This window comes from Sturnira hondurensis, unplaced genomic scaffold, assembly GCF_014824575.4.
Source record: "Sturnira hondurensis isolate 20B ecotype Veracruz unplaced genomic scaffold, ASM1482457v3 Scaffold0002840, whole genome shotgun sequence".
Lineage (NCBI taxonomy): Eukaryota > Metazoa > Chordata > Mammalia > Chiroptera > Phyllostomidae > Sturnira > Sturnira hondurensis.
Window position 1 is genome coordinate 1,769,079 of NW_028075471.1, and position 12,054 is coordinate 1,781,132.

Below are 12,054 nucleotides of genomic sequence, written 5' to 3' on the forward strand. Positions count from 1 at the left end.
ATGCTCAGAGCATGAGATGCCCTTTACAGGCAGAGCTCACTCCAGGCAAGGTGCTGAGGTGGCAAAGGGTATTATGGACTATGGATATGAGGTTGGCATTCAGACAGAAGGGAAGAAGGAGAACCATGCCCCGCTCTGGTGTGTCTGCTCCATGGGAGCCATTGTTTCCTCACTCAAATCCTTCTCTTCCCCCACTCACCTTCTCACCATCTCCTGATGAAGGCACAGTATTTTGCAAAGAGAATAGGAGATGAGAAGTTTCTCTTTGACTGAGGTATTGGAGGAGGTGTGAAGGCAGCAAGAGGGTAGACAACTTTATATTCAGAATCAGCTGCCACCCTCTCTTGTTCAAAGGAAGAGAGACTTATAGTCATGATCAGACTTAGTAAGGCCTTTTAGGCATTTCCTCTGGAATCCAAACAACTTCCCTGTAGTATGGCGAGCTGGGGGAGAGGCTAAATCAAGTAGCCAGGTACCTCCATTTCTGGCACCCCCAGCTCAGCCAGTGGAATATCGACTGAGGGCGTGGGCAAAGGTGACTCCCTCCAGGCACTTCTGTTCAAAGTGACCTTTCTGTAGTACATTTTTCAAAAGACAGTATCTTTGAACAAACAACAGAAAAAAACTCATAGATACAGATAATTAATTGATGGTTGACAAATGGGATAAGGATCAGGGGGCTGGGTGAAAAAGGTAAAGGGATTAAGAGGTACAAATTGGTAGTTACAGAACAGTCACAGGGGTGTAAAGTACAGTATAGGGAACATAGCCAATAATATTGTAATAACTGTGTATGGTGCCATGTGGGTACTAGGTTTACCAGGGTGGTGATCACATTACAAATTTTATAAATGTCTAACCACTATGCTGTATGCCCAAAACTAATAAAATATTGTATGTCAACTGTAATTGAAAATAATTTTAAGTTACCTTTAAAAGACAGTATTTTGATATGATAGTTGACCTATGATGAAAAGATACATCAAGTTATCTGATGTAAGGGTCAGTCTGTTCCATATTCAAAATATTAGGGATCAGATTAAAATATAAGGGATCAAAATATAAGGGATCATATTGCCTGGGGAATATCAGGTAAGAAGTGTCACTTTATGTGCCAGAGATGCAGAGACTCAGGCCCCACCCTCAGATGTAAGAACCCAGCCCTCTCCCTATTCCCTTCTGCTTCTTCCCTCCTCTCTCCTCTCTCCCCACAAATTAAAACAGCATGCAGTACAATACTGGGCTTCTTAGTGACTGTTGCTCAGCCTGCACCAATCAGAGCAAGCAAAAGTAGCCCCCACAACCAAACAAAAGACAGAACAAAAAGCAACCAATCTCTACCAACCTGCCTCCAACAGCCTCTGGTTATAAACTATGGAACAACTTTCCTTTCTGGGAAATTCTAAACTTGCAGCATTAGGGTACTTGATGGCACCCGGTAGGAAACCAATAAACATTATTTGCTGATGCATGTGAGCATGGGTTCCTGGAGGACTTCCTATCCACTCAGCAGTTCACATCAGTCTCAGCCCTCAGCCCATTTTCACTCACCCTCCCACTTAATCTTCTCAACAACCCTATGAAATAGGTGTTGCTATCTCCATCTTTCAGATAAGAAAACTGAGACTCAGAGTGTTAACAGACTTTGCTCAAACTCACACCGATAGCAAATGTCAGAATCTCTGATTCTCAAGCCAGTATCTTAGCCTCCTGGGGACTGATACCACCTTTCTGTTAACACAAGCTTGGTGCTCGTCTCCCTCCCCAGGTCTCCTGCCTCCCCAGCTCTCCTTACTATTTGTGGCTGCCTGAGTTTCATGGCCTGGTTTGGGGCTTTATCATCAGGTTCTGCCTGTTCTGCCTTTGTGCCCTGGAATCAGATTTCTCTGAGCAATATTGTGTCATCAAATAATTGAAGAAAGATATTTTAAAAGAACAAACAAACAAACTTCTCTCTGCCTGTCTCCCTCCTCCTCGTCTTTATCTTTGCATTTTTCAAACAACCTCACCCTAAATGTTTTGTCAAAGAAGGCTGTGGAGTAGGTGCTCACAATATATGTCAAAACTTAGAGCCCCTAGTTTCTCCAATTTTAGCCTGTCAATCTACCTGTGGACAGGGCAATAGGCAGATACCTCCAAGATGTATGCCTTAATTTGGGGGGAAAGTAGCCCGGTGAGAATATCTGAGAAAGCTGAGAGAATATCTACTCCATTTCCTTTTACTGGCAGGGGAGTATGGAGAAGTCAGTGGAATATTATTTATTGTAAAGAGACACAGAGGAAACAATTGGTCAGACTGGAATCTGGCTAATTCTGTGCAGACTAGTCTCTAGCCCAGTATCCTGTTCACCTAATTCCAGTGAGCTTATTTCACTCCACCGCATTTCCCAATAAAAATTTAATCCAAGTAGTCATTGGTTGGGGTGGGGGCTGGGGTCTGTTCAGGAAGTCATTGTGGTGACTAAATTTACCTAACATAAAAGTATTGCCCACAAGCCCTGCCTGGCATAGCTCAGTGGGTTGAGTGCGGGCCTGCGAACCACACGATCGCAGTTCGATTCCCAGTCAGGGCACATGCCTGGGTTGCAGGCCAGTTCCCAGCAGGGGACTCACGAGAGGCAACCATACATTGATATTTCTCTCCTCTCCTTCTCTCCTTCCCTTCCCCTCTAAAGATAAATAAATAAAATGTTAAAAAAAAAAGTCTTGCCCACGAAAACTTAACAGCACTCATCAGAGTTGGTGATCCCTATCTGTATCCATGACCCAGCATCCTTGTTTTTGACCTGTGATTTTCTCCATGATTTGTAAATTGCAACATTGGCAGTATCTGTTTCTCGCCTGGTTGTGTGGCCAAGTCTGTCAATAATCTATGTAACGTTGAAATTCACACTTACTTATAACCAAGTAGAGTACGGCATCTTCTCTGCTACCAGTCCCTGTCAAAGAATCCTAATCTAAGGGGGAACACATTAAATAAAAAGAATGTTAAATGGAAGCATGGTCCAAGAAGTAAATGCCAACTGGAACTCAGTATAACCTGAGCAAGTACAACTCCCCAGCTCTTACCAAGGAGAGTGTGTCCACTGTGCTGGAGTGGATGCGAGGTTCTTTGAAGCATGGGGAAGCTGAGGCAAGTTGTCCTCTAGGAGCCCTGGCCGGCCCTCGCCCTGTTCTTCTCCTCATCAGCGGGAAGGATGCAGACCAATGTGACCACATGGAATGGATCATCAAGTTTCAGATTCTAGCCTATAATGGGCTTTTGTCTTCCATAGATTTTTCCTTAGCAAGTGATAGGGTTGCAGGGAAAAAGCCCCTTCAGCTGTATTTGGAGTAAGACTTTTGGCTTCAGATATTAACTTAAGAAGTGTGTGTTGGGAGCTTAGGGACCTACAATGAGGGTCAACACTGCTTTATAAAATGGCCCCAAACACCAGTCACCTTTGTTGTTTTTAACTGTCTTCAGCCCTAATAATAATAACACATTAAGCACTTGGTATCTTGACTGGTCTGGCTGTTTTTTCCTGCCATTTGTTGTGTTTCCTCAGGCGACATGTGGTAGGTGAGATCTGTCCTTGGCTTTATGTATGTTAAGGGATTGTTTTTTTTCCAAACAAGGAAAACCTTCCATGAACAGGTCCTAACTATGTCCTATGTCCAGGGGAAGTAGTGGGCTTCAGAGTCACGTTGCACTGGATTCATGTCCTACTCGGTGCATTGTGTGACCTTGGGCAGGGTAACATCTCTGGGCCTCAGGCCTCTCCTCTGAGAGGGTAACCCCTACTTGACAGTGTGACAAGTAAGGACTGTATCGGTCATCCTGTAGCTGTCATTTCTTCTGTTATTGGTATTGTTATTTCTATTAAGTAATAATATTATTATTAGAGAGGATCAAATGTTTCCTGGAAAATGTCTTTGAGTGAAGATTTTCAACTGGTGTTCCCCCAGGCTTGCCATCTTTCTATTTTTACAGCTCAGTTTTCCAAGTCCTGAGTTGAAGCATCTCTCTCTCCTGCTCTGGACTCTCTCCTCTGTTCCTTTCACCCCATAAGAGAGTCGGGGGAAGGGAGATGCTTGGGGAGTGGGTCTCCAAATGGCCAGCCTGCCCCCCGACTGCTGGCCAGGATAAGGAGCACAGTGGTCCCCACATACACACACCAAAGACCCACGGCAACTAAGAAAACATTTCTTTGAAATTTTGTCTCTAAATGATAGGAAATTGTAAAAATAGATTTATTTTACTTAAGCAACTTGGGTTAGAACTGCAGTTGTGCCCTAATTCTCCAAACAAAAAATAAACCTGGTGGGCTTGGGGAGTCGGGAACACAATTGACCCTTTGAACAACACAGGGTTTAGAGGCACCACCCCCCAAACAATCAAAAGTCCATCCATAACTTTTGGCTGCTCCAAAACTAAACAGACTAAACTACTGATAGGCTACTGTTGACCAGAAGCCTATCAATAACCAATAATATAAACAGCTGATTATAACAAAATGTGTGTTATATGTATTATATAATGTATCCTTACAATAAGGTAAGCTAGAGAAAAGAAAATCATAAGAAGAGAAAATACATTCACAGTATTTATTTTTAAAAATCCACATATAAATGTACTGGCACAGTTCAAACCCACGTTGTTTGAGAATCAACTGTATAATGTTTCTGATAAAATTATAATGCATCACAATATAGAATCCTTCCCCTTACATTCGATTTTCTGAGAACGATCACAAGGAAGCTCAAAGATAGTAGAGTTGGGTCCCCAGGAACTTCTCTTGGTCCCTTGCTTTTGAAGTCATTCTCATTGGAAGAATCTTTCTTATTGTCTGCAGTATTTTTTTCCTTTCTTCACGTGTTACCTGGGACATCATTGTGATGATGTAAGTAATACATCATCATTGTGATGATGATAATGTAATACCATTGTGATGTCATTGACATGATGTCAATGACATGGTAATGACTATGATCACTAAGAAGCCCAGTATTGTACTGCATGTGGTTTTAATTTGTGGAGAGAGAGAAGAGAGGAGGGAAGAGGCATGTTCAGACAGGCTCTAACATGCCAAGGGCTCCCTCGGTCACTGAGCCAATCTCCAGCCACACTTTCATGGACTTCACAAAATCCTGCCTCTTTCTCAAGATTTTCAGTTGACTTTATGATTTGTTTGCCTTGTACCTGCTTTGTCTAATATTTACAACACTAGACAAGCAGAGAGATATTGACCAAAGATACAAATCTCATAGCAAAAGTACTAATCGGCTAGGGGTATTTGAGTAGGAACTAATTTTATAATTAGGGATGGGACATGGTTTATGATGACTTTTGATTCTTATACTCCTGGAAGGATTTGGAGAGTCAATATCTGAATATAAAGACACTCAGCGTGTATTTATTGATTGAATAGACGTTAACCATCATTTGCTTCTGTGTCTAGACCTGCCAAAGGAGGATCATGACTTTCTTTTTTTTTAATATTTTTTTATTTAATTATTGTTCAAGTACAGTTTTCCGTCTCCCACTCCCATCCCAGCCCACACCCCCACTGTGCTCCCCACCTCCCTCCCATTTCCACCCCCCTTAGTTGTTCTCCATGTGTCCTTTGTACTAGTTTCTAGGATCACGACTTTCAAATCATCGAGGATATGGATTTGTCTAATATGACCCAGTGTAAAGTGGGTGAAAAGTCACTGGAGTAGTAGAGTAATCTAAAAAAACACTGCTGTCGAAAATAACTTTCTACGGTGACAGAGATGTCTAAAAGGAGAATCATTAGCTACAACTAGTGTGGAACACTTGAAAATGTGACTAGTGCAACCAAGAAACTGGATTTTTAACTTTATTTAATTAACTTAAAACTACACTTAAATCTGCATGTAGCTAGTGGCTGCCATATTGGACAGCACAGCTCTGTGAGGTTGCTTCCAAAATGCTGTCTCCTAAAAATGGAGAAGGTTTGTCAAGGTTCCCACCAGGGCCAGAGTTATGTGCACACAGCTAAGAGCTTCTTCAAATAGCAACAGTATGCCCAAGTCATTCACCTGGTATCTTTGAATAACCAAGAGAAACCCCATGGCTCACCAAAGCAGCCAACTCTTTCATAAAAAGTGCTAGCAAGCTTTTCATTTTCTGCTAACTCTCCACCACTGCCTAGCAATAGAGGATGAATCTTTCTGACCAACTCTGGGCTGTACCTTCGGTGCCAGACTAAAACCATCTCCATGGATAGGTAAATATCCCTGAAACACCAGCCCTGTGGTGGCCTGGAGCAAGGGGAAATTTAGCTCAGGGTAAAGATATGTTACAAATTAAATGTTGCAGTTGGTATGTAAAGCTGCAATAAATAGAAACTGAGTTACATCAAGGACGGAATTAAACCTTAAGTTTAAACTCCACAGCACTGTAATTAAAACTTAGCCTGTAGCAAATCATTCACTTGAGATTAAAGTAGTGTGGGGGAAGCAGAGGTTTGGGCTTACCTTGCTTTCCACAATTTATAAGTCTGAGCTACCAAAAGCTAACAGCCCTGCCCCCAAATCCAGCTCCCAATTAAAAACACAGTTTGAAAACCTTTAGGAGGCCTGAGGGGCCCCTTTAACAGAAGTCTGCCCCTTCCCCCACTGCCTAAGTCTATGAACAAATTAAAAAATATTACCTGGTCCCCTGATGGTCTTCTGAGCTGACACGGTGTTTTCATTAATACATCATTAGGGTAATGACATTGTGCTGGCGTTTCGCTTTCCAAACAGCCTGCACTTCACCACTGCGAATACACTCACGGTCTCTGATCACTTTGTTCCTGGCAAATATTATTCATATAAAGAAGAAAAGGAAGATAAACTGTAATTAATAACTTTTAATGTGTATTCTTTTTATCCTAATCTAGGATGTTCAGGATGGCATGTGGTGTTTTATTTTTGTTTGTTAGTTTTGCAAAGTAAACATGGGTGCGTTTAACCATGGCCTTAACTCCTGGAGCCAGCAGGCATTTTCAGTTCTCCCCAAACAACCTAAAATAGGTTTCTCTCCTGTTGGAAGTACGTCATTTTGTGTAAAAGCAGTCTGAGGATACAAAGTTGAAACTGTGGTATTTTTATTTTCTAGACTGTGAACTGTTACCTCATAGACAATAATGGATTTATTCTGGTGTCTGAAGACTACACACAGGTGAGTGAGAAACTTCTGCCAACTCCAAGCAAGGAGCTCAGAATGTGCTTGAGTCAGGGAAAACAAATTACGGTGTTAAAACTTGGAGACAATGATATATATTTAAGAGGTAATAGCAGGAGATTATAAAACCTTATTTCCAGCCTTCTAAGAATGTCACAGCCTACTTCTCAGCAGGCCCCAAAGAGTTTTTACCTCCCAGTGGGGGTTGTTGCGGGGGGCGGGGGGGGGGATGCAGAGCCCAAGGTCTGTTCTCTCACTCATAAAATGTTCAATTTATAGAACTCCATGCCTCAAGGGTAGGGGTGCCTTAAAGAGTTTGGGCAATTTTAAGGAGGTTTCCTCCTTTTGATATTTTATCTTCATATATATATATATAATTTATATATATATACACACACAGACACAGATATATATATTCCAACATAATTATTCTTTATGGCTTTCTTTCTGGTTTTTGCTTTTTACAAATCAGTAATCTGAGTTCCAGGATTAACTTGGGCACTCCACACTGAGGGAGAAGGGTCCAGAGAGAGACAAAGAATGTTCTTCATTGGAGGGAGCCCCGTGCAGGGCCAGGGCAGGAGGGAAAGAGATTGGGGGGATAAAAAACAAGCTCTGCGGCTGAGCACAGAAATCTCCTGTGTATTCAGAAGTCAAAATAAGAGTTAACATCCATAGCATTAAAACTCCGTGCATTAAAACATGTTTCTGCAATGAGATGTTAAATTAGCATATTTTACAAAGGCAAAATACAGCAGCATGAGCAGTGTGGTGTGATATGGAGGTGAGGCAGAGGGTGCCCGGCCAGAGCGCCCTTTCGTAACTAGTCTTGTGTACATCACGGAACCTGCCTGGGCCTCCTGGCAGGTTCTGTAAAAGGAGAATGGCTGACTACATAAGGCTTCTTCTCCCTGTAACATTTGAGGATATGAAGTCCCATTTAAATCATTTGAAAGTCTTTAGTAGTCAACAGTACAATAGGCCCCTTATTGCTTACTAGATTAATTAATTGTCTTTAAGTGTGCCTTTTAGGGTCAGAGTTTAATGCCCATTACTTCATAAAGACTGGCTGGAGAGAACGTGTAGAATTGTGCTTGTTTCCTCTCTGTCCGTGAGATTGTTACGGGATTTTTAAATGCACATTTGATGAGTGAAAACTCATACTACACATTGAGACTCAAACTGCCCACACCCATCTGCTCAGATGCTGAACATCGCTGGACACGGGACAGTTAGTGGATATTAGATAAGAGGAATAAGCCAGTGAAACAAGGCCAGTCTCTAAGGGAACAGGGAAGTCTGTAGGCCTGTGGTAATGTGCTTGTTTGGCTGGGAAAGGAACCAGTAAGATACTCACTGTATGATGACACAGGGAAACTTTTGGCCGTGAGCATTCTGCAGTATTATGGATGCTAAATTATAATGGTGTGTACCTGAAACTTACAATGTGATTAACCAATGTTAGCTCAATTAAAAAGGAGCAAGAACACAAATCAATAACCTGTGAGGAGGAACTGTCCTTCCTCCATAGTCAGGAAGGGAGGGCTCCCAGGGGAGGAAGGGTGTGGTGGGATCTTCCAGTGTGAGTCCTGGAACGGCCAACAACAACACATACCACCAACAGTGACTCAGACAAAGCCCGGGCCCTGGGCTGCGTTCCCGGCTGTGTCTCTGTGGAGTGGCCGGAGCACTGCGCTGGGAGCCTGGCTCTAGGGCTCATTCGATGTTGTCTGGTTTCCTGCACCCCAATTGGGATCATTCTTCTTCATTTAACAACCAGTTCCACTGACACTGACATATTTACACACGTGAAACACTAAAGTCCTTCTCGTTCCTAACGACCTTGAACGCCCACAGTTTGCCCAAGGTTCCAAGGGGCCCTTGAATTAAAAAGGCAATGCTCAATATTCAGTCAGTGAAATAGCTTATATTTCTCCCTCCTCTCTTTCTTGATTTTTCGGCAAAGTGTATATAGGCCTTTCTGCCTGAAAATTCCGAGGAACGTGATTAAGGTCACTCAGTTGTAAATGCAATTGGGATTTAGTTAATGCAAAGCCTATGAGATGTATTAAATCAGGCTCTTTGAGTAATGCCCTCCACCCAACCACACATAAGCCATAAATCCTCAGAGCAGCCACAGTAGAGATAGGGATTCTCTGCTGGTCTACCCTGGCTCCTTCCAGGGCATTGCCAGGGGAAGACTGTTGCCCCAAATTCTGTTCCTTGCACTGCACACACCCTTCCCCAGGAGACACCGATGAACACAGCCCCAGGAATCTCGAGGGATGCACGAGGATGTTAATCCTTTACTCCACCTTTCCCAATTGGCAGATCTTCGCCAGAGCCAAGTACTAGACTTGCAAAAGCATCAGCCTGGTGGTGGGGAAGGATTGCTAGGTGTCAGTGCAGGCTTACTCCAGGGAAGGGGGAAGGCTCACCCCTTCTGATGAAGGGGTAAGGCTCACCCCAGAGAAGGGGTAAGCCTTTGGAAATTCACTTGTCATGCTAGCTCCTCAAGGGCTGGACTGTCTTATTCCTTATCTACATATGAACTGCCTGTGGACAAAATGACAGTGTTGCTCAGAAAGGATGCTCGTTTTGAGAAAGGGTGTATTCTCCACCATAGGAAATTTATAGGACTGGTGAAGAGAACTGTTGTATTTCCCTAAACAGGTCATCCAGGAATTAGAAACAATTCTTTTTATTAATGCTTAGGAAGCCCTTTCATAGCCTGTTTCTGTCTGTATGAAGTAGGGTTTTAATCACAGGGATTGAGTGCAGACCAGTGCGCACTCTATCCGAGGGGAACAGTGTATGCGTGTGCTTGCATGTGTTTGTGTGTGCATTGTGTTTAATCCCAGCACCCAGCATGTGTTATGCAACGCAACACCCTCCCGCGCTGCCACGCATTGTGGAACGTTCATATCTGCTGACTAGTTTACTCTGTAATCCCATACATTCTCATGACTATCAAGACCTTCCCCACTTTTATGTAACAGTCCCCCAAACCTGCCCTGTGCTCCTGTCAGTTCCTGTGTCTGATTTTCTTTCTTCTCCAGTGTTTGGGCCCTTTGTTTATTTATGTACACTTCCTCATGGGTCTTCTTTTCTTCCTCAGACTGGAGACTTTTTTGGTGAGGTCGAGGGAGCTGTGATGAACAAATTGTTAACAATGGGCTCCTTTAAAAGGTAAGGATTTTATGGTCCCCTGAGCCCCCCGAGAAAGTTTGCCTAAATAAAATAAAACAAACCAAGGTCAAATAAAGCAAGCCCAGACTTGACCCTGTGGCTGGTTTGTACTTGTGTTCATGCTCCAGAAGATCCCGCTGAAATTTGATGCCTCTTGCCTGAGTGTTAAGAGTCTTAGAAACTCAGCTCACAATGAGTTTCCTGTTCACCCAGCCCAGAGTTTATTGGAGGCCAATATTGAAGTTGGAGCCTGCACTGGGGCACAATTATATCAGTCTCAAGCAAGTGATTGCAAGAAAGTAGGAAACGTTTTCACCTGGCCAAAAAGGAGGATATTTGTCTCTCATTGACAATCCAGGGAAGTTTGCTAAAAATCTGGAACTCAGGGATGGCAAGTGATATTTAGAGACTTATTGATATAATTTTAGAAAATCAAGTGAAAAAGTGAAAAGTCTCAACACTTGCTCCCAGCTGTAGGTAAGTCTAAATCTGCTGCTGGAAGAAAATACAGGTGCTGCCAAATTCCCCTGGTGGCGTGTGCCATTCAAGTGGGTCCCAAGAGCTCCCGCCAGTCCTGAGCCTCAGTGTCCTTCCCAGGGATGCTCTTCCGGACACCAAAGCGTGTAGGAAAAGCCATCACCCCAAGAAATCAGGATGCCAGTCATATCTCCCAGGAGTCAACCTATCTTCCTTCCCTTGGCCTCCCAGGCAATGGCCTTTGGCGTGGTACCCTCATGGACATATTTGATGCTGTTAAATATATAACAGCAGGAAATACAAGGATGGACCTCACCCACCTGTGAGAACCATTGCACATTGGCTGCCGGTGGGAAGGGCAGTCTTCCCAGTTTATGACTCTTCTGCAGCCAAATGGCCAGGAAGTGTTAGCTCAGGAAATCAGACTTTTAAGCCAGTCAACAAGATCAACTGAGCACAGTGATGAAAGCAGGGAATTCAGAAGTGATGACCCAATTTTTGAGATTCCATAGCTTGTTTGTGCCAGAAGGAGGGGAAAAAAGACATGATATGAAAATTGGAGAAACTCCAGCACGTCTGTGATCTCTGGCACATTTGCTTCCAGGCCTTCCGAGAGCAAAGCATTCACTCCTGCTCCATTTCTTGTTTAAAATTCAAACACAGTTTCTAAGTTTTTTCCAGCAGTCATGGTGCACATGCTTGAAAACTCTGGTGCGAGCTGGGCTTTGGTTGCTATGGAGTTTTCCTGGGCTTCTGAAAGCTTCCAGGGCAGCTTCTGGCTTGTCTGCCATCCAGGGCACCAGTGGTTTTTCGTATCTTTATGTGGATGTGTGCATTTGTATCGTGTTAGCATGTTTTCAACTTGGAAGTGGGGGGAGACAAAAGATGAAGAATAATCACACACATGTTTCTCATTTGGAAGCATATTTTTCAACTTCTTTTTTTTTCTTTTCCCTCTTGGATATTTCTTTCAGACAGTTTGATGGGAGAAAGAAAGGTTGTAGAGTCGGATTTTAAATTCCGAGTCTTCTCCTTAATGTGGTTTGTATGAATCTAGAATGTTCTTTCACTATGGGAATAGCTAACGAATTCAAGAAAAGGGAAGGGATGGGGACTTTCTTCAATTTTAACAGCAACCACTGTCAACAGGGAGTTACCTGACAAACCTCCTGAACCTCTTTGAAGGGAACCCTCCCTGGATCCAGGAGAATATG

At 43.2% G+C, this 12,054-nt stretch overlaps 1 protein-coding gene across 2 annotated transcripts in view; it reads left to right on the top strand.

Moving 5' to 3' along the window:
- Positions 1-12,054, top strand: part of CACNA2D3 (calcium voltage-gated channel auxiliary subunit alpha2delta 3) — an 861,794-nt gene that overhangs the window by 761,951 nt on the left and 87,789 nt on the right. For both annotated transcript variants that reach the window (XM_037040694.1, XM_037040695.1), the window contains 2 exons: positions 7,109-7,171; positions 10,293-10,363. In XM_037040694.1, the coding sequence (XP_036896589.1) occupies positions 7,109-7,171; positions 10,293-10,363 (134 nt within the window). The remainder of the gene's footprint in view (positions 1-7,108; positions 7,172-10,292; positions 10,364-12,054) is intronic.